This window comes from Cnephaeus nilssonii (assembly GCF_951640355.1).
Source record: "Cnephaeus nilssonii genome assembly, chromosome: 4".
NCBI classification, from domain to species: domain Eukaryota; kingdom Metazoa; phylum Chordata; class Mammalia; order Chiroptera; family Vespertilionidae; genus Cnephaeus; species Cnephaeus nilssonii.
This window is the reverse complement of record NC_137075.1, coordinates 44274841-44298326: the sequence shown is the minus strand read 5'-3', so window position 1 is coordinate 44298326 and position 23486 is coordinate 44274841. Positions and strand designations below refer to the sequence as shown.

Genomic DNA, 23486 nt, shown 5'->3' with positions numbered 1-23486 from the left:
TCATCATTTCCCCTAGATGAGCGAGATCATGTGTCACTAGAGATATACTTATATGAACTGAATGTGAGATGAGCAATAATAGTTATGCTGACAGGCAAATGAATCAGTCTGTAGTGAGTTTCTTTCTGGACCAACAGTTCTTTTGAGACCCAATATCAATGTCCACCAGATCCTTATGTGTACATGTCGGCACTGACCCCTCAGCTCTGGATGGTGGACAAATGGTGGTAATGCAGGTTCGATTCCCTCTGGTTGGGTCTCGGCCGGACCCAGGGGCACGGCTTCATCCGGACGCAGGGGCACGTGGCCTCACCCGGACCCAGGGGGTGCGTGGCCTCACCTGGATCCAGGGGCACGTGGCCTCACCTGGACCCGGGATCCAGCTTCACCCGGACCCAGGGGCGCATGGCCTCACCCGGACCCGGGATCCAGCTTCACCCGGACCCAGGGGCGCATGGCCTCACCCGGACCCAGGGGCGCGTGGCCTCACCCGGACCCAGGGGCGCGTGGCCTCACCCGGACCCGGGACCCAGCCCCACCCGGATCCAGGGGCACACGGCCTCTCCCAGACCCAGGATTCAGCTTCACCCGGACCCAGGGGCGCATGGCCTCACCCGGACCAGGTTACTTTTCTTTAACAAGGAAAACATTCAAATTGAAAAGTCTCCGTAACTACTCAGTTCCCTGTCTTCCTTGCCAGAGGCAAACACTATTACCAGTTACTTGTGAATCCTTCTACAAAATCCACATGTGTATATACAAGCAATTACTGTATAATGATTTATACAATTTTTAAATGGGAAGCAATGTTATCATCTAGTCCAACCCCTTCAACTAATAAATGAACCATCAGATATCCTTCTAATACAGATCACTATCTGAAAGAACTGGGCACTTGCCCTGGCCGGTGTGACTCAGCGGTTAGAGCATAGGCCTGTGCACCAAAGGGTCAACAAATAGATGTTTCTCTCACATCTTCTCACATCTATGTCTCTCCCTCCCTCCCTCCCTCCCTGCCTCCCATTCTATCTAAAATCAATGAAAATGAAAAATATTCTTGGGTGAGAACTGACAACAACAAAAAAGAACTGGCACTGAAACCTCTTAGTATTATTTTTAAAATGCCCTTAAGTAAGTACCACTATGGCACTTACACCCATATTTCAGACTAAAAGATCAGTTTATGGCTGCTAGAGTTCATAATTTACCAATGTGTTAAAAATAAACATGTAAATAAGTAGCCAGAACCCCACAAAACTGATATCTTCCAGGACAAACTGGGCTATATGGAAATCAGTGGAGAAATGTACAACGAAATGTTATTTAATACATCTCAGTGTTATAAAGATATTGTTACAAAGGGCTTTTATAAGGAGGAGGAGGAGGAGGAAGAGGAGAACATCAGGATGAGAGGAGGAGAAGGATGGGTGAGAAGAAGGAGAGGAAAAAGAAGGAGGAGAAGGAGAAATGAGAAAAAAAACAGAGGGGAGGGAAGAAAGAAAGGAGGGAGGACTTTAAAGCTTTAATTTAGGTGTGAAATCCACCATGACCAAGAATATAAAGCAATCTTCAAGACATAGTGCTCAGAGCAACTTCAAAAAGCAGAAAGGTCTTGGAACTACCACAAATGAAGGCAGGACAAGTTTTCAGTAAACTATTCTCACCACGAGGCACTAAACCAGCAGGCAGGACAGGTACCCCAAACTTGCACAAGTCTGGTAAACTCAAAGGAAGTCTCAGAAGTTGCCAATTACTCTCAGAAAAAACTGTGCACATGGACGTCTTTAATGAAGCTATATTTTTCTCCAAAGATGGGCAAATAATTACTTTATATTGTTGAAAGATTACTTAGAAGACCCTGCTAATATTCCAGACCTTTCTATCATCACTGCCAAAAAAAGAGCATTTGCAGGAAGTTTTAATTCATTACTTTATTTTGAAGAAAAAGTTATCATATACTTCGGGAAGCTTATGGTGAACATGCTCCAACTCAAGATACTTGTGAACGTTGGTTTAAATGCTTTAAAAGTGATGATTTCGATGTGAAAGACAAAGAACATCCAGGTCAACCAAAAAAGTTGGAAGACCAACGATTACAAGCATTATTGGACAAAGATGCGTGTCAAACTCAAAAACAACTTGCAGAAAGATTAAACGTTGTTCAGCAAACAATTTCCCATTGTTTACAAGCAATGGGAAAGATTTTATAGGAAGGAAAATGGGTGGCACATCAACTGAACGAAAGACAAATGGAAAACCGAAAAGTCATCAGTAAAATGTTGCTTTAACGGCACAAAAGAAAGTCTTTTGCATCCAATTGTGACTGGCGATGAAAAGTGGATTTATTTTGAGAATCCCAAATGCACAAAAACATGGGTTGATCCGGGTCAACCATCAACATCGACTGCAAAGCCAAATGGCTTCGGAAAGAAGACAATGTTCTGTTTGGTGGAATCAAAAAGGTGTGGTGTATTATGAGCTTCTAAAACCAGGTGAAACCGTTAATACTGATTGCTACCGACAACAAATAATCAATTTGAACCATGCTTTGATCGTGAAACGACCAGAATGTGTAAGAAGACACGGCAAAGTAATTTTGCTTCATGATAATGCACCATCACACACTTCAAAACCAGTTAAAGACATGTTAAAAGATCTCACCTGGGAAGTATTAACCCACCCACTGTATTCACCAGACCTTGCTCCTTCAGATTACCACTTGTTCCGATCAGTGGCATACGCAGTTTCTGAGCAGCACTTCAAAACGTACAAAGAAGTGGAAAATTGGGTCTCTGAATGGTTTGCCTCAAAACAAGAAAAGTTCTATTGGGACGGTATCCACAAATTACCTGAAAGATGGGGGAAATGTGTAGCTAGCGATGGACATTACTTTGAATAAAGCACTTTTGATGTTTCTCTTGAAATTATGTTTTCTTTGATTACAAAATCCGCCATTATTAACCAGTACACCTAGTAATCCCAAACCAGCTACAGATGCTAAGTTATACCATCTACATTTCCATTTCTATTAAAGTCAGAAGACAGAAGAGTCTCCGTAGTGACAGAACCTTCAGGGACTATGGCATGACAGGTGAGGGCCACGAAAGGGTCTTGCATTAGAAAGTAGTAGCGTCTGCAGCCTGAAGTTGAACTTCCACTTATATTCTAGCCTAAGAAGTCATTCTCAAGCAACTGCCTTCCCCAGGCTTGTGTTCTTTGTTGCAACTATCCAGAAACCCATACTAGTTCTATCACTACACCCACCAAACATACAAAAACCTCAACTTACTTCCTAAACCTGTTCAACACTTTCCCCATACCAATGACACAACAGAAGCTAGGGACTAAAAAGAAATGAGCCCTTACTGGTTTGGCTCAGTGGATAGAGCATCGGCCCTGCAGACTGGTGTCAAGGGCAGGACCTTGGTTGCAGTGTGGAGGCAACCAATCGATGTGTCTCTCTCACATTGATGTTTCTGTCTCTCTCCCTCCACTCTCTCTAGAAATCAATGAAAAAATATCCTTGGGTGAGGATGAACAGACATACACAAAAAGAAAGAATCGAACTCTTCATTAGCACTCAGTTGGCATAAATTAATTTTCACAGATTAAATGGCTATTTTTTTCTTGTGGATGTATGTATTCTGATATTCAGACTTTGTATTAATATCCTCTACTTCTGGAGAAACCAAGATGGCGGCATAGGTAAACACCTAAACTGCTGCCTTGCACAATTTCAAAACTACAACTAAAAGACAAAACCGACGTCATCCAGAACCACATGAAAGCTGGCTGAGTGAAAATTCTACAACTAGAAGGAAAGAGAAAAGCTCACGGAGAATCAGAGGAGCTGCAAAAGGCTGAGGTACGGAGACATGCACGCAGAGAGGAAGGGTGGCTGAGTGCCTGGATGGCTTTCTCTGACTGGAGGGAGAAGGAAGCTCCCGACTGCACTGAACCCCAGTTCCGACTGCACCGAACCCCAATTCCGGGCGAGACCTGGGGACCCAGGCTCATACGGGGGGCGTCTGGACTGACAGGAAGAGAGAGAGCACACGGAAACTCGGGAGAGCTGTGGAAGGCAGCGGTCGGGAGGCGCACGCGAATGCATGCAGAGAGGACTGACTGCTGAGTGTGCCGCTGGCTTTCTCTAGTGGGAGAGAGACGGAAGCTCCCGACTGCACTGAACCCCAGTTCCGACTGTACTGAACCCCAGTTCTGGGCGAGATCCTGGGGACCCAGACTCATACGGGGGGAATCTGGACTGTCAGAAAAAGAGAGAGCACACAGAAACTCAGGGGAGCCACGAAAGGCAGAGGTCTGGAGGCGCGCGCGTGAGTGCGTGCAGAAAGGACTGACTGCTGAGTGCGCGGCTGGCTTTCTCTAGCGGGAGAGAGACGGAAGCTCCCGACTGCGCTGAACCCCAGTTCCAGGCGAGAATCTGGGAATCCAGATTCATTGGGGGAGAAACTGGACTGTCTGGCAGTGGGCAAAACTCGAGGGCGGATTTCTCTCAGAGGTGCTTGCAGCGATTACCGAGGGACACTGAGACCCAGGGGCCTCATAGGGCAGGGTTGACAAGAAGCCAAGACTGTCTGCTCAGCCCTGAGACTCCACCCCATCCAAGCTGACCACAGAGGCTTTTGCAATTTTGCAAGTCTAGTTGAATAAGGCTGTCTCCAGCACAAAAGTTCTCCCAGCGTAGACACAGCTGATCCTCACAGCCAATTGGCCTCGAGGTCAATTCCTTCCAGTGATACCAACAACAATCAAGACTTAACTACAACAAGGCTGTATATACAGTCCACAAAGGGGTGCACCAAGAGTGTCCATCTCAGGTAACTAGGGAGGCTGAGCCACTGGGCCATATAGGACACCTAGCACACAAAGCTACTCTACCAACTCAGGGAAGCAGCGAAAATGCGGAGACAAAGAAACAGATCACAAACTAAAGAAATGAAGGAAAGCAACCAACTGGATATAGAGTTCAAAACCACGGTTATAAGGTTTTTCAAAAATTTCCTAGAAAATGCCGACAAATTTAGCGAGACCCTTGAGGATATGAAAAAGGACCAACTAGAAATTAAACATACACTGACTGAAATAAAAAATATTATACAGAGACCTAAGAGCAGACTAGAGGATTGCAAGAATCAAGTCAAAGATTTGAAATACAAAGAAGCAAAAAACACTCAACCGGGAAAGCAAAAAGAAAAAAGAATCCAAAAATTTGAAGATAGTGTAAGGAGCCTCTGGGACAACTTCAAGCGTACCAACATCAGAATTATGGGGGTGCCAGAAGAAGAGAGGGAGCAAGATACTGAAAACCTATTTGAAGAAATAATGATTGAAAACTTCCCCCACCTGGTGAAAGAAATAGACTTACAAGTCCAGGAAGCACACAGAACCCCAAACAAAAGGAATCCAAAGAGGACCACACCAAGACACATCATAATTAAAATGCCAAGAGCAAAAGACAGAGAGAGAATATTAAAAGCAGCAAGAGAAAAACAGTTAATTACCTACAAGGGAGCACCCATACGACTGTCAGCTGATTTCTCAACAGAAACTATGCAGGCCAGACGGGAATGGAAAGAAATATTCAAAGTGATGAATAGCAAGAACCTACAACCAAGATTACTCTACCCAGCAAAGCTATCATTCAGAATTGAAGGGCAGATAAAGAGCTTCACAGATAAGAAAAAGCTAAAGGAGTTCATCACCACCAAACTAGTATTATATGAAATGCTGAAAGGTATTCTTTAAGAAGAGGAAGAAGAAGAAAAAGGTAAAGATAAAAATTATGAACAACAAATACATAGCTATCAACAAGTGAATCTAAAAATCAAATGAATTAAAAATGTGATGAACAGAATAAACTGGTGAATATAATAGAATCAGGGGCATAGAAAGGGAGTGGACTGACAATTCTCAGGGGGGAAGGGGTGTGGGGGGTGCGGGAAGAGACTGGACAAAAATCGTACACCTATGGATGAGGACAGTGGGGGGGAGGTAAGGGCAGAGGGTTGGGTGGGAACCAGATGGAGGGGAGCTATGGGGGGAAAAAGGAGGAACAACTGTAATAATCTGAACAATAAAGATTTAAAAAAAAAAAATATCCTCTACTTATTTACACAATTTGTCTAAAGTGATTTGGGAATTCAAATTTTTCCTTACTTGAATCTAATTGTCTTCCCTTTTTATTTTGTTTCAATTACAGTTGACATCAAATATCATGCTATATTAATTTCAGGCATATAGCATAGTGATTAAACAATCATATACTTTACAAAATATTCCCCTTGATATTTCAATTACCCAACTGGCACCCTACATAGTTATTACAATATTATTGACTATGTTCCCCATGCTGTACTTTATATCCCCGTGACTATTTTGTAACTACCAATTTGTATTTCTTAATCCTTTCGCATTTTTCACCCAGCCCCACAACCCCCTCCCTCTCTGGCAACCATTAGTCTGTTCTCTGTATCTATGAATCTTTTTCTATTTGTGTTTTTTTCATTTATTTTGCCCTTTAGACTCCACATATAAGTGAAATCATATGGTATTTGTATTTCTCTGACTTATTTCACTTAGCAGCATAATACCCTCTAGGTCCATCCATGCTGTAGAGCAAATGGTAAGAGTTCATTCTTTTTTTTTATGGCTGAGTAATATTCCATCATATCTATACTAATAAAAGCCTAGGTGGCCCTCCTGCAAGACGTCGTCACAAGATGGCCACACGCACAGCGGAGGCGGGGCAAAGCAGCTGCTCCGCACAGTGAGGCCTGGGGGTCCCGCAGCCCAGAGGCTGGTCCCGGAGTCTCCGCCCCCTCGTGCAGAGGAGGCAAGTCCCGGAGGAGAAGGTGGCTCGCGGCAGGGGAGGGCAGTTGTGGGTGACTGGGCCAGCAGGGGAGCAGTTAGGCGTCAATCAGGTTGGCAAGGAGTGGTTAGGGGGCAATCAGGCTGGCAGGCACAAGTGGTTAGGGGCAATCAGGCAGACAGGCAGGCAGGCGAGCGTTTAGGAGAGCCAGCAGTCCTGGATTGTGAGAAGGATGTCCGACTGCCAGTTTAGGCTCAATCCTGCGGGATCAGCCCTAAACCGGCAGTTGGACATCCCCCAAGGGGTCCCAGATTGGAGAGGGTGCAGGCCAGGCTGAGGGACTCCCCCCAACCCCGTGCACTGGGCCACTAGTATATATATATTAGAGGTCTGATGCACGAAATTCATGCAAGGGGCTCGGCCCTCGCAGCCCCAACTTTGTCCAGAAGGTCGTTCAGCTGTCCGGTCTAATTAGCATATTACGCTTTTATTTTATACACACACACACACACACACACACACACACACCCCACCACCACTTTTGTTGTTGTTAATCCTCACCCGAGGATATTTTTTCCATTGATTTTTTTGAGAGAGTGGGAGTGAGGGAGGGGGAAAGAGAGAGAAACACTGATGTGACAAAGACACATTGATTGGTTGCCTCTGCAGGTACTCTGACCAAGGCCAGGGATCAAACGTGCAACCCATGTACATGCCTTGACAGGGAATTGAACCAGAGACCCTTTGGTGCACAGGCCAACACTCTAACCACTGAGCAACATAAGCCAGGGCTGTACCACAACTTTTTTTATCCACTGCTCAATTGATGGACACAGTTTGCATATTTTGGCTATCCTATATAATAAAGATGGAATATGCAAATTGACTGTAACTCCGCAACAAAGATGGTGGCACCCACAGCCAATAAGGAAGGAATATGCAAATTGACACGACAAGGCGAGAGGCGGAAGGCGGCTCCAGCCCAAGTGAAGGCGATGCCGGCAACCAGAGGAAGGAAGGCCTATTCTTGCACGAATCTTCGTGAATCGGGCCTCTAGTTGTGAATAATGCTGCAACGAACATAGAAGTTCATATATAATATAAATGGCTATTAAAAAAGAAGTTTTAAATAACTCACAGCTAGATTATTGCTATGGTTAGGTGAACTAAGGGTGGAGATTACAGAAACTCCCAAGACACTTGTGGCCTTTCCCCTAATGACAACTTTCATTCAAATTAGCTTAAATTTATGGAATGCTAACATGTGAAAAAAGGTAAAAGAAAAAAGATAATAGAAAATTTTTATGCCAACACAAAGTGTTTTGTTTTTTGTTTTAAATATATTTTTGTTGATTTCAGACAGGGAGGGAGAGGATGAGAGAGATGGAAACACCAATGATGAGAGAGAATCACTGATCAGCTACCTCCTGCATGGCCCACACTGGGGATCGAGCCCCCAACCCAGGCATATGCCCTGACTGGAAATCGAACTGTGACCTCCTGGTTCATATGTCGACACTCAACCACTGAGCAACACCAGCCAGGCTTATTACTGCTTTTTAAACTGTTAAAAACACTGGGATTTCTACTCCTTTAAAAGTTACATTTCCTTAGAATTGGGAAAACATTTGTACTTGATTCCTAATCCAATGCCCCCCTGAAATTAGGAAATGTATAAAATGCTGTAATTTCCCCAATTATACAGTCCTAGACATGGTTTGTATAACTAGCACATGCAAACGGTATCTTCCCTATAAGATGATTATTATCTACTAGAGGCCTGGTGCACGGATTTGTGCACCAGTGGGGTCCCTAGGTGTGGCCTGTGGACATCTCCCAAGGGATCCTGGATTGCAAAGGCCAGGAAGGGACCGCGGGAGGGCTCCAGGGCGTTTCCGGCCCATCTAGCCTAGTCCCAATCGGCGGGACCCCAGCAGCTACCAATTAGAGCGACTGCCACCTGGTGGTCAGTGCATGTCATAGCGACTGGTCGAACAAACAGTTGGACACTTACCATATTAGGCTTTTATTTTATACGATGGTTCAAAATAATACATGCTAAAACCTGGTACTTATTATACACGAAGCACTATTCTAAGTAGTTTAATCCTCACAATACTCCTATAAAGTAGGTGCTATTATTATTATTTTTTTTTATTTTATTGATTTTTTACAGAGAGGGATAGAGAGCCAGAAACATCGATGAGAGAAAAACATCGATCAGCTGCCTCCTGCACACTCCCCACTGGGTATGTGCCCGCAACCAAGGTACATGCCCTTGACCGGAATCGAACCTGGGACCCTTGAGTCCGCAGGCCGACGCTCTATCCACTGAGCCAAACCGGTTAGGGCAGTAGGTGCTATTATTATTCCCATTTACAGATGATGAAACTAAGACTTACAGGTAATTCTTCCCTAGAATTATTTCCCTAGAATCACTTAGATTAAATTTCAAACACTGGCTAAACTAGTGATACATGAATTCTAATCAATTTACACTTAGGAAAAATTGTTTAAATTTTTCAATGATTGCAATGCAAAGCTTTCATATGAAAAATAAAGTCAATTTTGCCCTGGCTGGTGTGGCTCAGCGGTTGAATGTCTTCCCGTGCACCAAAGTGTCGCCAGTTTGATTCCTGGTCAGGGCACATGCCCAGGTTTCAGGTTTGGTCCCCTTTCATGGTGAGTACAGGAGGCAATTGATAGACGTTTCTCTCTCTCTCTCTCTCTCTCACTCAAAAAAAAAAAAAAAAAAATCAATAAAAATATATATTCAAAATATATATAAAGTCAGTTTTTCTCAATTATAATACATTTTCTTATAGGCAAAGGGAACAATAAAACACTTACACTTGAAGTGTTTCTGATAGTTCCCCAAACTAAGAAGCAGGTGAAAAAAAGATAAATTCCACCTCTTTACCCCGCCCTCAGATACCAGTTTTTATTCTTCTAAACTTTTATATCATGCTAAAATTATTGCTTTAAACGTCAACTCTGCAATAATATTGTAATAATTATGCATGGTGTCACTAGACTTATTGGGGTAATTGTACCATAACTTAATAACTGTCTAGTCTGTTATATACCTGAAACTAATATTGTATGTCAACTATAATTGGAAAATTAAAAAAATATTTAGAAAAATAAAATAAAAATCAACTCTGCTGATGGGCACTAACTGAATAAACTGATGGCTTAACTCCCATGGAGGAGGAATAACTGTGGAGCAAGCTGGGGAATAATGCTCCTGGAATTATCAAAAATGCCTTAAGTTAATTTACCCAAGTGTAATCCATTCATGCATGTATAAAGGCCCAATTCCTGTCCTCTACGAGGCCAGCCCACAAGGCTCGCTGAGTCCTGCAGGTGGGTGTTACACAATTTCAGTTACCTTATGTCCTGATGATAATCCTAACTCTTGTGGATTTATCTCTACCACCAAGTTGTGGGCATCTTTTGTCACCATCTGCTTTGAGTACCTAGCACAGTACTAAATATAGACATTGAAAAAATTCAGTAAGTACTTGTTTCATTAGGCTTTCATACATTTGTACTGGTTGTGGTTAAGACTCTCCTTTAAGCTTGCTTCATTTTTTGTCAACTAGGAAAACAGCTTTTCCAGGAGTACTTAGTTCTGTGTTCACAAGTTACACAGTAAAATAACCCAGAGTCCTATAGCATCCAGGCCCCTATCATTGGTCAAATGCAAATAAACCAGAATGGGATTACTGCTCCCTTTATCTTGAGGCAAAACTAGCTTTTTCCAATCCTCAATATGCTTTACACTTCCTCACTAATGTGACTTTTTATTTTAAGCACAAATGCTTTAACCCTGGTGTCACCTTAGTCCTAACATAGGGGTCATGGCCCAAAATGTAATAAAATGCTTGCTAAATACAAACTGCTTATATTTCTACTCTTGGAGTTAAGAGTGTCATAAACAGACTATAAGGTAAAGTGGCCAAACACATACTGCACATTATAAATAACTACTTTCCATCATTCATCCAAAATCATGAAAAAGGACAGCACTCATCATCATTAGCCTTTATGGAGAAGCATAATGGCCAATATACACCGAGTGGCCAGATTATTATGATCTCTGAACGCATAATAATCTGGCCACTCAGTGTGTATGTATGTATGTGTGTGTGTGTGTGTGTGTGTGTGTGTGTGTGTGTGTAGATATATTAGAGGCCCGGTGCATGAATTCGTGATGGGTGGGATCCGGCCAGCCTGGCCAGGGGGAGGGGACATGGGCGGTTGGCCGGCCTGCCTGCTGGCTGAAGGGACAATTTGCATATTAGCCTTTTAATATATAGGATAGACAATGAGTGGCCAGATTATTATGCATTCAGAGATCATAATAATCTGGCCACTCAGTGTATTAGGGGACAATGAAAGCAGTAAACCACTCAGACAAGGGCTGGGACCATGTAACACTCCTTCCAAATTGAAGGTTCTAGAAAGTTGAATTTGTCAGAAAGCACTGGACAGCATTTAATTTATCTCAGGTCACCACTGCCTAAGTAATTCTGTAGTTTCCCCCAGCATGCTCCAATATTACCTGCATATAGGCCACTGAATTACTTACTGGCCACCTCTATCAAAAACAAGTAGCAAGGAGAGACAACACTCAAATGCTTATATAACTCGTGTAAAATACGAGTCATAATGCATTACTGAGAAGAGAAAATAGTATATGTATTATTAAGGACTATATAAATGTATGTGATGGTGTTTTACAGAGCTTCTGAATCTCCAAAGGCCTATTGCCCTTTGTTCAGGTTAATGAAGAAGAGACTGGACTATAAAAAATCAGTTCTTAATTCAAATTCACACTGAGATTTTGGGAGCACATCCAATTTCCATAGTGACTGCATAAAGTGTACCAGCACAGTAGAAATCAATACATCTGAAATCGGGACTGAAAGCATCCCCAGTGTAAGTAAAAACTGGTGGTCACAATACCCATGCTTTTCCTCCACAAGTTCAGAATAAGTCTTACACCCTCAGACCCCTGATTATTTCATGGTCTCCTATCACCAGTTCATGTATTTCAAAGTCTTACTATATAATCTGGCTTTCTGCGTTTCTTCTTCCAGTTGTGGCAAGTATTTGTGATTTCCCAAAGATGTAAGTGGTGTTAAGTCCTTGCCCAGAAACGTCACGGTAAGGGATTATATCTTCTACAGGGTCTATCTACCCCGAGTTCCCGAATTTGAGGCTGGTGAGAGAAAAGATGAAGGAGTTCGGGGGCTCTCCTTAGCAGGGAGAGGAGAAACGAGCGGTGTCTGTGTTCTAAGGTAATCGCGACTCCCGCCTTTGAGGCGAAGAACAGTCCCCAAGAGCCAGGACCCCGACCGGGGAGCCGTGGCTGGAGGAGCAGGTTCTCTAGCTACCGAGCCCAAAGCTAATGCTGGAGGCTGCCCAGGATCCCCGCCACCTCCGGGCACCCCAGCCCCAGACTTCGGCGACATCTGCCCTCGGTCGTCCCGAAGCCAGCCGGAGGCGCCCGGCCGCGTTCCCACCCGCTGCCCCAACTCACAGCCAGTCTCCTTCTTAATCTCTTCGAGCTCTTCGTCCCGCAGTAACGTGGAAGCCCGAGACCCCATCGCCGAGCCGGAAGCTCCTCCGCGAGCAGGAGCTCCTGAAGCGACGGCGGAAGCGGGAGGGAAAGAGGGAAGAGAGGCCGGGCCAGGGGTCAAGAAGGAAGAGGGCAGTGTTTCCACAGCGGACTGGGGAAAGGTACCCGAGGGTGGTGCGCGGGCGAGGGCGTCCCCGAGGGCGGCCAATGAGGAGCGGGGCTGCGCCGGGCGCAGGAGACGACGTCGGCGCTCCCGGCTCCAGCCCCCGAATGAATCACCTCAGCACCCAGCCGCGTCTTGCTGGAAACGGACCCGCCCCCGGAATTGTGACGCAACGGGCCTTAAAAGGGCAATGCCACTCTGGCTCTAGTGACTGCAATTAAAGGGGCAACGCCATTTTACCCACTTGACAAGCTAACCCGCGACAGGTTTCTCACAGAGCTCTAACCGAAATCCCCACCCTACGGATGGCACAGAGAAACAATAAAGACAGATAGACAAAGGCTCGCTTGGGGACCTCTAGGGTGTCTCCTGAGAACGGCTTGCCGGGAGTTGCGCTTCCTCCTTTTCCAGGGCGGCCCTCTCTCCTCCTGGCCGCTGGGGGCGCTCTGAAATCGGCCTCGGGGCCGCGCGCTGATGGACTCCGGAGGAACAGCTGGGCCTCTCGTTGGCTCCGGCCGGAGGCCAACGGCAGCGTCGTGGCCTCGGGTCCTCAGGTAACTGGCGCCGCGGGCTGGGAAGCGGCCGGGAGTTCTCCCGTCACAGCAGTCCCTCTTCGCAGTTCAAGACGGAGGCTCCAGGAACTCACCATTTGGCGAAAATTGGGACAGAATTTCCCAAACTTCCTTTGGATAAAAACCCCTACCGACAGAGAAGAGTGAATTCCTAGCGTATGGCTCGCCTTTTATTTGAAGTTTGTTATTTTTGCCTTAAAAACGAGGAATTTTGGATTTAATTCTTGTCTGTAACCCTCACCCGAAGATACACACACACACACACACACACACATATATATATATATCCTAAAAAATGTATGCACATTTGGAATAATTACAAAGGCAGTGTTTATTAAAGTACTTATCATTTCCAAAATTGAGCATTCAGCTCTTAAAGTGTGTGTACATTTTTTTGGGGGGGGGGGGGGACACCCTGTATTATTTTTTAAATCGATTTTAGAGAGAGGAAGGGAGAGAAAGGAACACCTATCCGTCGCCTCCCGTGCGCGCCGCACGGGGGACTGAGCCGGAACGCTGGGTGCGTGCCCTGAGGGGACGGCCCCGGCCCGGTGTCTGTGACTCCACCTTTCCGCCGGGGGCCGCGAGCCAACCCACTGAGCCACGTCGGCCAGGGCTGCAATTTATTCTTATGGCGTATTTTTGTTTCTTTGAAAACAGACGCACTCGGTAAATGAGTACTCCCTCGCGGTGAACGAGTGTAGTTCTCTGCCCGTGGCTTCAGTGCCTTCGCCCCTCCTCCCCGCCCCTCCGGTGTTGTTTCGTACGGAACCGGTGGAGGCGGTTGGAACCAATGCCGCCCTCCATCCCTTAGCGCCTGAGCGCTAGGGGGCTCCGCACGCTGCCCGAGGCAGCTGGGCTTCCCAGCTTTAAGCTTCAGCCGAGGCTCTGACGGCTTAGCGTGGGACCCAGGGAGGTCCTACTCTCACCGGATTGTTGTCAGGACTGATTCGCTCCTGTCGGTAGTGTTGTCTGCCTTTGTATGCAGAGTGTGATCTTTCGGATATGCCGGTCTGTCTTGCAAGTGTAGGTGTGGTAGAAAAGACTTGATGTCAGCCGAGTGAAGGTCCCTTTTCTGAGTCTGCCCCGAAGCCCATTTCTGGATTTTGACCTTAGTTTTTACTTCCTAATCTTGAATCTACCGTTTGCAGCTGTCCTCTGTGAAAACTTTCTTTGTGTTAATGTTTTTTTCTTACTTTAATGTTTTTTAAGCTTCCTTACACTCCAAGCATTTCACAAACTTTTATTTCTTATGTATCATTTAAAAATATAAATTAATTTTTTACCTCTATGAAGGGCTGTTTTTTCCAGTTTCATGCCCTTTTTTGTGTCTGTAAAAATTCCCCTTTTGCCTCTTTGGATTGACTTGAACAATGAAAGATGATTTTCTCAGACACTCTGGTGACATGTTTTCTCTGGATGCTTAACACCTGGTCTTGCCCTACATCTGCTCTTCACTAAGGGCCTGGTTTTACTAGTAGTTCAGGTTCCATTATCTTCTAAATGTGTGCCTTCGGGCAGGTGTTTTAAATGTTTAAGCCTCAGTTTCTGCATGTGTAAATTAGGCAACCATTGTTGTAGGCAACAAATAACATTTGTGAAAGTACTTGCTAGATCTTAAAATTTAAAAATATAGGTAATTTATCTGACTAAAATTGCTATGTATCTTCTCTCCTTCTTCCTAGTTGAAGTATGCCTTAATAATTCCATCAATGTCTTATTTTATAGTTAAACTAGAGGCCTGGTGCACGAAATTTGTGCACGGGTAGGGTCTCTAGGCCTGGCCGGCGATCAGGGCCAATCAGGACCTTCCAGCTGCCAGCTAGTGCCTTTCTTCGTTCCATGCCGCCCCCTGGTAGTCAGCGCATTTCCTAGTGAGCGATTGAACTCCCAGTTGAACTCTTGAGGGGACAGTTTGGATATTAGGCTTTTCTATAGAGAGACTAGAGGCCTGGTGCACAAATTCATGCATGGGTGGGGCTCCTCGGCCTGGCCGGAGATCAGGGCCGATGGGGGCTGATCCCGGCCGGCCAGAGGAGGTTGGCTGTGGGAGTGCACTGACCACCAGGGGGCAGCTCCTGCATTGAGCGTCTGCCCTCAGGTGGTCAGTGCACATCATAGTAACCAGTCTTAACGGTAAAGTATTTTTGTACATTTCTGCATTATCATCTCTACACTAATAAAAGAGAAAGATGCAAATTGACCATACCTTTGCAACACCCACCAGCCAATCAGGAGTGAGTATGCAAATTAACCCAACAAAGCTGGTGGGTTAATTTGCATACACAGGCTCCAAGCGGTGGGGGGTGGGATGCAGATGTTCCGCACCGCCTCGGCTGCTCCGGGCCTCTGAGCAGCATGGGAAGGCAGAAAGGTGGCTCCAGCCAGAGCGAAGGCTGGACTGGCAGCTAGGGGAAGGAAGGTCCATTCTTGCACAAATCTTCATGCATCAGGCCTCTAGTTTTTTATAATGAGCATGCATCATTTTCACAAAAAGCGTTGAATTTTACAAAACTAGTGTGTGGTATTTGGCAGTTTAATCTGTTAGGCTGCAAATGACTGGTTGGTGATACTACAGCAGCCCAGTGCCTGAGCTGTGGCCAGAGTGGGATCGAAAGGCCCTTGCAGTGAAATGGCAGCTGGAGTGGTAATGAATAAATTGTGATAGTTTTAAATCACTTATACTTTTTTTTTTTAATTTCTTTATTGATTAAAGTATCACATATTTGTCCTCATCCCCCCTCACTTATACTTTGGTTGGTTAAAATGTTAAACTCTGGCCTGACAAGTGTGGCTCAGTGGTTGAGCACTGACCTATGAACCAGGAGGTCATGGGTCAATTCCCAGTTAGGGCACATGCCTGGGCTGTGGGCTCGATCCCCAGTGTGGGGTGTGCAGGAAGCAGCCAATCAATGATTCTCCCTCATCATTGATGTTTCTCTCTCTCTCCCTCTCCCCTCCTTCTGAAATCAATAAAAATAGATTTTTTATGAAACGTCAAACTCTGCAAATGTTACTAACCTAGAAGAGGATAGATTAGAGACATTTCTGGGTAAACAGTTTGTATTGCAAATGTTTTGCCAATATCAATTTTTTTCATTTGTTCTTTTAAAGGTTTTTATGGTTGATATTAGAAAAATATATGTATCTGCCATTAAACAGTTTCTAAATATTCTGCTTATTCATTTAGCTAAGGAGGGAAATGTGGTATTACCCCATTTAATAGATGAAGTTATCAAGCCTACCTTGCCTTAAGTCCTATGGTTTTCATTTCCCCAAGTATATATTAGAGTTGGTGCTTACAATGATCTTTTTCTCATTATCATTCTAAAAAGATAAACAAAACTGAATTACTGTTACATTTTTATTTTTCTTGTCTCTTACAGGTATAGAGAAAGAAAAAATAATCTCACTCCCCCACAAAATATTTTTAAAGTCATAGATCTCTTTTATTTTCAAGTGCTTAGAGACTTAAAGAAGATTTCTTGAAGACTGCTTTTGGAGTAAAAAAGCATGGATCCCAGCAGTGACTACCATTACCTCAATCAGATTTTGTGGAGAAGGGTGAAACTCACATTGGTTTGTGGCATCTTTGAGGGAGTGCTCCAGCATGTGGACCCTAACAAGATTGTTATCTTGAAGAAAGGTCTCTTTTTATTTCTCATAATCTTCTGCCTTTTAAGAAATTCATAGCTTAGTTTGGATGATGACACTGGGCTCCACTAGGATTATTAGTAGGCATCATTCCTATTTTAGGAAAGGGTAGGAAGATTAGAATGCTATTTTCCCTAACAGCAACATGGCTGCATATGCTAGCTTGTCCCACTTCTATACTTTTATTGACATGATAGTAGAAAATTTTAATATATTTATTTAATTGGGTAGTTCTTTTAATTTTTCTCCATATGCATCTTGAAATTTAAAATAACTGCTCTATTAGATAGAATTGCTTTTGGCTTTATTTTATTTTTTTAAATTTCTTTATTGATTAAGGTGTTACATATGTGTCCTTATTCCCCTATTACCCCCCCTCTCATCCCCCCCGCTCATGCCCTCACCCCCCTGTTGTCTGTGTCCATTGATTAGGCTTATATGCATGCATGCAGCCCTTTGGTTGATCTCTCCCCCTTACCCCCACCCTCCCCTACCTTCATTCTGAGGTTTGATGGTCTGATCGATGTTTCTTTGTCTCTGGATTTGTTTTCCTTCATCAGTTTATGTTGTTCATTATATTCCATAAATGAGTGAGATCATGTGATATTTATCTTTCTCTGACTGGCTTATTTCACTTAGCATAATGCTCTCCCGTTCCATTCATGCTGTTGCAAATGGTAAGAATTCCTTCTTTTTTATAGCAGCGTAGTATTCCATTGTGTAGATGTACCACAGTTATTTAATCCAGTCATCTGCTGGTGGGCATTTAGGTTGTTTCCAAATCTTAGCTATGGTGAATTGTGCTGCTATGAACATAGGGGTGCATATTTCTTTTCTGATTGGTGTTTCTAGTTTCTTGGAATATATTCCTAGAAGTGTGATTACTGGGTCAAATGGGAGTTCCATTTTTAGTTTTTTGAGGAAACTCCATACTGTTCTCCACAGTGGCTGCACCAGTCTGCATTCCCACCAGGAGTGCACGGGGGTTCCTTTTTCTCCGCATCCTTGCCAGCACTATTCGTTTGTTGATTTGTTGATGATTGCCATTCTGACAGGTGTGAGATGGTATCTCATTGTCGTTTTGATTTGCATCTCTCGGATGATTAGTGACTTTGAGCAGGTTTTCATATGCCTCTTGGCCTTCCTTCTGTCTTCTTTTGAAAAGTATCTATTTAGGTCCGTTGTCCATTTTTTGATTGGGTTATTTATCTTCCTTTTGTTAAGTTGTATGAGTTCCCTGTAAATGTTGGAGATTAAACCCTTATTGGTGATAACATTGGCAAATATGTTCTCCCATGCTGTGGGCTTTCTTGTTGTTTTGTTGATGGTTTCTTTCGCTGTGAAAAAGCTTTTTATTTTGATGTAGTTCCATTTGTTTATTTTCTCTTTAGTTTCCATTGCCCTAGGAACAGTATCAGTGAAGAAATTGCTTCGGCATATGTCTGAGATTTTGCTGCTTTGGATTCCTCTAGTATTTTTATGGTTTTCCATCTTATGTTTAAGTCCTCTATCCATTTTGTATTTATTTTTGTGTAAGGTGTAAGTTGGTGGTCTAGTTTCATTTTTTTACATGTATCTGTCCAATTTTCCCAATACCATTTATTGAAGACACTGTCTTGACTCCATTGTATGTTCATGCCTCCTTTGTCGAATATTAATTGAGCATAGTGGCTTGGGTCGACTTCTGGGTTCTCTATTCTGTTCCATTGATCTATATGTCTGTTCTTGTGCCAGTACCAGGGTGTTTTGAGAACAGTGGCTTTGTAATACAGCTTGATATCTGTATTGAGATCCCACCTACTTTGTTCTTCCTTCTCAGGATTGCTGAGGCTATTCGGGGTCTTTTTTTATTCCAGATGAATTTTTGGAAAGTTCGTTCTAGGTCTGCAAAATATGCCGTTGGTATTTTAATGGGAAGTGCATTGAATCTATAGATTGCTTTGGGTAGTATGGACATTTTAATGATGTTGATTCTAACAATCCATGAACACGGTATGTTCTTCCATCTGTTTACATCTTCCTCTGTCTCTTTTTTCAGTGTCCTATAGTTTTCCACGTATAGGTCTTTTACGTCCTTGGTTAAGTTTATTCCTAGGTATCTTAATTTTTTTGGTGCGATGGTAAATGGGGTTGCTTTTTTAGTCTCTCTTTCTGTAAGTTCATTATTGGTGTATAGAAATGCCATAGATTTCTTGGCGTTAATTTTTTTTTAAATATATTTTTTAATTGATTTTTTACAGAGAGGAAGGGAGAGAGATAGAGAGTCAGAAACATCAATGTGAGAGAAACATCGATCAGCTGCCTCCTGCACAGATGTGCCCGCAACCAAGGTACATGCCCTTGACCGGAATCGAACCTGGGACCCTTCAGTCCGCAGGCCGACGCTCTATCCACTGAGCCAAACTGGTCTCGGCTCTTGGCGTTAATTTTGTATCCTGCTACATTGCTGAATTCATTTATTAAGTCTAATAATTTTTTGATGGAGTCTTTAGGGTTTTCTATTTACAGTATCATGTCATCTGCGAATAAGGACAGTTTTACTTCTTCTTTTACAATTTGGATGCCTTTCTTCTTCTTGTCTGATCGCAATGGCTAGTACTTCCAGTACTATGTTGAACAGGAGTGGTGAGAGTGGGTTGCTTTTGGCTTTAACAGACAAATTCACAAAGACAGTTATTTTTCCCATGCAAAAAAGAAGTCAGAGGTAGTCTGCTTAGGAATAGTGCAAAGGCTCAAAGATACCAGGAGGGACCAGAGGTCTTGTGCTCCTGCTCTGCAACCTCGGTGATTATCTATTATCCTTTGTCATAAAATAACTTCTCTCTCTCCCAGCTGCATTTCTGGTTTATTATAAAGGATACAACTCAGGAACAGCCAATGGAAGAGGCTCAGAGTTTCCATGCCTTCTCTGGGTGTGCCATCCTCCTAGCTCCTCCGTGTGTTCACCTTGAAGCTACAGTATGTAGATTTAAAAAATGTTTTTAAAATTGATTTTAGAGAGAGGAAGGGAGAGGGATAGAAAGATAGAAACATTGATTGGCTGATTCCTTCACACCCCCTACTGGGCATGTGCCCTGACAGGGAATCGATTCCTGACCTCCTGGTTCATGTGGTGATGCTCAACCATTGAACCACACCAGCTGGGCCCAACATGTTTTTTATTAAGCCAAAATATTGACTTGCTAGGATAGTTGTTTTCCTGGCGTGATAAATTTCAAGTTCATAATTAAAACATACATAAATGGCCTTGCTATTTTGCTCAGTAGATAGAGCGTTGGCCTGTGGTCCAAAGGGTCCCGGGTGTGATTCTGGTCAGTGGCATGTATCTTAGTTGCAGGCTCCTCCCTGGCCTGGTCCCTGGTCGAGGCTCCTGCAGGAGGCAACCCATTGATGTGTTTCTTTCACATGGATGTTTCTCTCCATCTTTCCCTCTCCCACTCTCCCTAAAAATCAATGGAAAAATATCTTCAGGTGAGGATTAAAAAAAATAATAATACATAAACGGCATTTGAGATTAGTGTTATTGTTAAGCCATATTATGACTTTTGTGGCCTAGGAATAATTCATTCAGTAACCATCCTATATAATAAAGAGATAATATGCAAATTGACCATCACTCCAACACAAGATGGCCACCCCATGTGGTCAAAGATGGCCACCCCCATGTGGACACAAGGTGGCCACCACAAGATGACCAGCAGGGGAGGACAGTTAGGGGCGACCAGGCCTGCAGGGGAGGACAGTTAGGGGCAACCAGGCCTGCAGGGGAGGACAGTTAGGGGCCACCAGGCCTGCAGGGGAGGGCAGTTAGGGGCAATTAGGCTGGCAGGGGAGCAGTTAGGTGTTGATCAGGCTGGTAGGGGAGTGGTTAGGGGGTGATCAGGTTGGCAGGCAGAAGCGGTTAGAGGCAATCAGGCAGGCAGGCAGGCGAGCGGTTGGGAGCCAGCAGTCCTGGATTGTGAGAGGGATGTCCCAGAGGGGTCCCATATTGGATAGGGTGCAGGCTGGGCTGAGGGACACACCCCTCTCCCCTGTGCACGAATTTTGTGTACCAGGCCTCTAGTTTATTGATAATTGTATATCTCAGGCACTGTGCAATGTACCAGGGATATAGATAAGAATGACATAGTCCTGCCCTGACCAGTTTGGCTCAGTGGATAGAGCATCGCCCTGTGGACTGAACGGTCCCAGGTTCAATTCTTGTCAAGGGCATGTACCTTGGTTGCGGATATATCCCCAGTAGGGGGTGTGCAGGAGGCAGCTGATCGGTGTTTCTCTCTCATCCATGTTTCTAACTCTCTATCCCTCTCCCTTCCTCTTGGTAAAAAAAGAATGACATAGTCCCTGTTCTCAAAAAACTTGGTCTGGTAAGGAGACATAAACAAGTAGAAAAATATACAGTAATGTAGTGTTATATCATTTTTTATAGAGCGACATGTAAGATGCTATGGAAAAACAAAAGTTCAGCTAACTTAGATCTGAGTGTGGTAGGATTAGTATAGTGGGGAAGGCTTCCCTAATGGCAGAATTGATGCAGAACTTCATTCAGGTGAATAGGGATTAACTGGATGGGAAGAAAGGGAGGCTGTTTTAAGTCGGTGGTTCTCAAACTTTATCAGTGCATCAGGATCACATGGAAGACTTGTTAAAACACAGATTGCTTGACCCCCCTCCAAGAGTTTCCAATTCTTAGGTCTGGGGTGGGGATCAGGAATTTGCATTTCTGACATTTCCAGGTGATGCTGATGCTGGAGAACATGGAGAGAACTATTGTTTTAAGCAGAACTTGCAGTATGTACAAAAATATAGACATGAAAATTTGGTGCATTTGGAATACCTAAGTAAATTTCAGTATGAAGATGTGAGAAATAAGGCTGGAGAAATAGGCATAGACAGATGAGAAGGACCTTACATGTTATATAGCATTTGGACACTTCTGAAAGCAATGAGGAACAATCTTAAAGAATTTTAAGTGGAAGGCAGGTAAGTTTTCAAGTTAGTTGCTTGAAATTTTTAATGCTGTGTTATTAGGAACCTTGACCAGGTGCTAGAAACAGATTTGTTTCCAGGGGCTTAAATACATTACGAGTTTATTCTCATATTAAAGAAGGTAGACATCCCAGGCATACTCCCCAAAGTTGGCAAGGACCCAGGGTTTTTCATTTTTCTGCTCTGCCATATTTTTAGCACATGGCTTCAAATCTCAGAATAATTGGAGTTACAGACAGGAGGAAGAGGGAAGATGGGGAAACCGGTGTTCTATCCAGCTGAATCAGTCCCCTTAAAGAAATGCCCTGGAAGCCCAGTAGATCACCACTCTCTGTGGGGAGATTGAGCACGTTTCTAGCCTGAATAAATGGCATTGAATAGACAACAATCAGTAAATGTCTCATGCTTGTTCAATAAAGCCTTCAGTCCTGATGATATATTTTGGTATTTTTTTTCTAGTCTTTAATAACACAGATTTATATAGGTGACATAAATCTTGTAGTATATCACATATACAATTTTTTAGTTAACACTAACAAGCATTTTCTCATGTTTTAAAATTTCCATTTAATAAGGCTATTTTAAAGCAAAAAGCTTAAAAACTTTCAAAATATTTGTTATATTTTATAATTATAATAAATTTTACTTATACAATTTTACATTTGGACATTTTATAGTTATATATTATTACACTTTATAAAATAAAATTTAATATATTTCATAATCATTTTCTTAGGAATAGTTCTAGAAGTGAAATTACTGGGTGAAAATTATGGATATTTTAAATGTTTTTTTTAAAGTATATTTTTTATTGATTTCAGAGAGGAAGGGAGAAGGAAAGAGTGATAGAAACATCAATGATGAGAAAGAGTGCTCCCTTCGGCAGCACATATACTAAAATGGGAACAATACAGAGAAGATTAGCATGCCCCTGCACAAGGATAACATGAAGTGTTCCATATTAAAAAAAAAAAAAAAAAAAAAGATGAGTAAGAATCATTGATTGGCTGCCTCCTGCACACCCCACACTGGGGACTGAGTCCACAACCTGGGCATGTGCCCTGAACGGAAATGCAACCATGACCTCCTAGTTTATAAGTCGAAGCTCAACCATTGAGCAACACTGGCCGGGGAGAGTTTAAATTTTTTTTTTTTGAGATTAAAAATTTTTTTTTATTGATTTCAGAGAGGAAGCGAGAGGGAGAGAGAGATGGAAACATCAATGATGAGAGAGCATCATTGATGGGTTGCCTCCTGCACGCCCCATACTGGGTATCGAGCCTACATCCTGAACATGTGCCGTTGACTGGAATTAAACCTGGGACCCTTTAGTCTGCAGGCTGACGCTCTATCCATTGAGCTAAACCAGCTAGGGCAGTTTAAATGTTTTTGATGCATATTTCCAAATAGTTTTTCAAAAGGGTTGTGTATTATTTTGCTTCTAGTAACATATGAGGAAATTACAGTAAATAATCTAGCATTGGATTTTTTAAAAATGCTCATGTGTATCTTTCCTTGATTTTTGCTAGTTTTATAGACAAGTGAGATTTCATTTTGGCATGTTTTAAAATATTTCTAGAGAGGTTGAACATATTTCTTTACACTTGTTTCCTGATTTTATGTACTATTTGAACAAAGTTAGCATGTGACATCACTGTGTTAGCAGTGTGAAGGAATGATTGAAGCAGGGAG

The 23486-nt window shown here is 43.3% G+C and overlaps 2 protein-coding genes and 1 pseudogene across 3 annotated transcripts in view; 2 read left to right on the top strand and 1 right to left on the bottom strand.

The window, feature by feature from the left end:
* Nucleotides 1–12671, bottom strand: part of CHP1 (calcineurin like EF-hand protein 1) — a 46388-nt gene extending 33717 nt beyond the window's left edge. The window contains exon 1 of the mRNA XM_079767871.1: nucleotides 12378–12671. Within this exon, the coding sequence (XP_079623997.1) occupies nucleotides 12378–12444 (67 nt within the window). The 5' untranslated portion in view covers nucleotides 12445–12671. The remainder of the gene's footprint in view (nucleotides 1–12377) is intronic.
* Nucleotides 1–23486, top strand: part of LOC307097903 (ribosomal RNA processing protein 36 homolog) — a 415062-nt pseudogene that overhangs the window by 384160 nt on the left and 7416 nt on the right. The gene's annotated exons all lie outside the window — the stretch shown is intronic.
* The window catches only part of EXD1 (exonuclease 3'-5' domain containing 1), a 45468-nt gene continuing 38135 nt past the window's right edge, over nucleotides 16154–23486 (top strand). Inside the window, exon 1 of the mRNA XM_079768169.1 lies at nucleotides 16154–16797. Within this exon, the coding sequence (XP_079624295.1) occupies nucleotides 16665–16797 (133 nt within the window). The 5' untranslated portion in view covers nucleotides 16154–16664. The remainder of the gene's footprint in view (nucleotides 16798–23486) is intronic.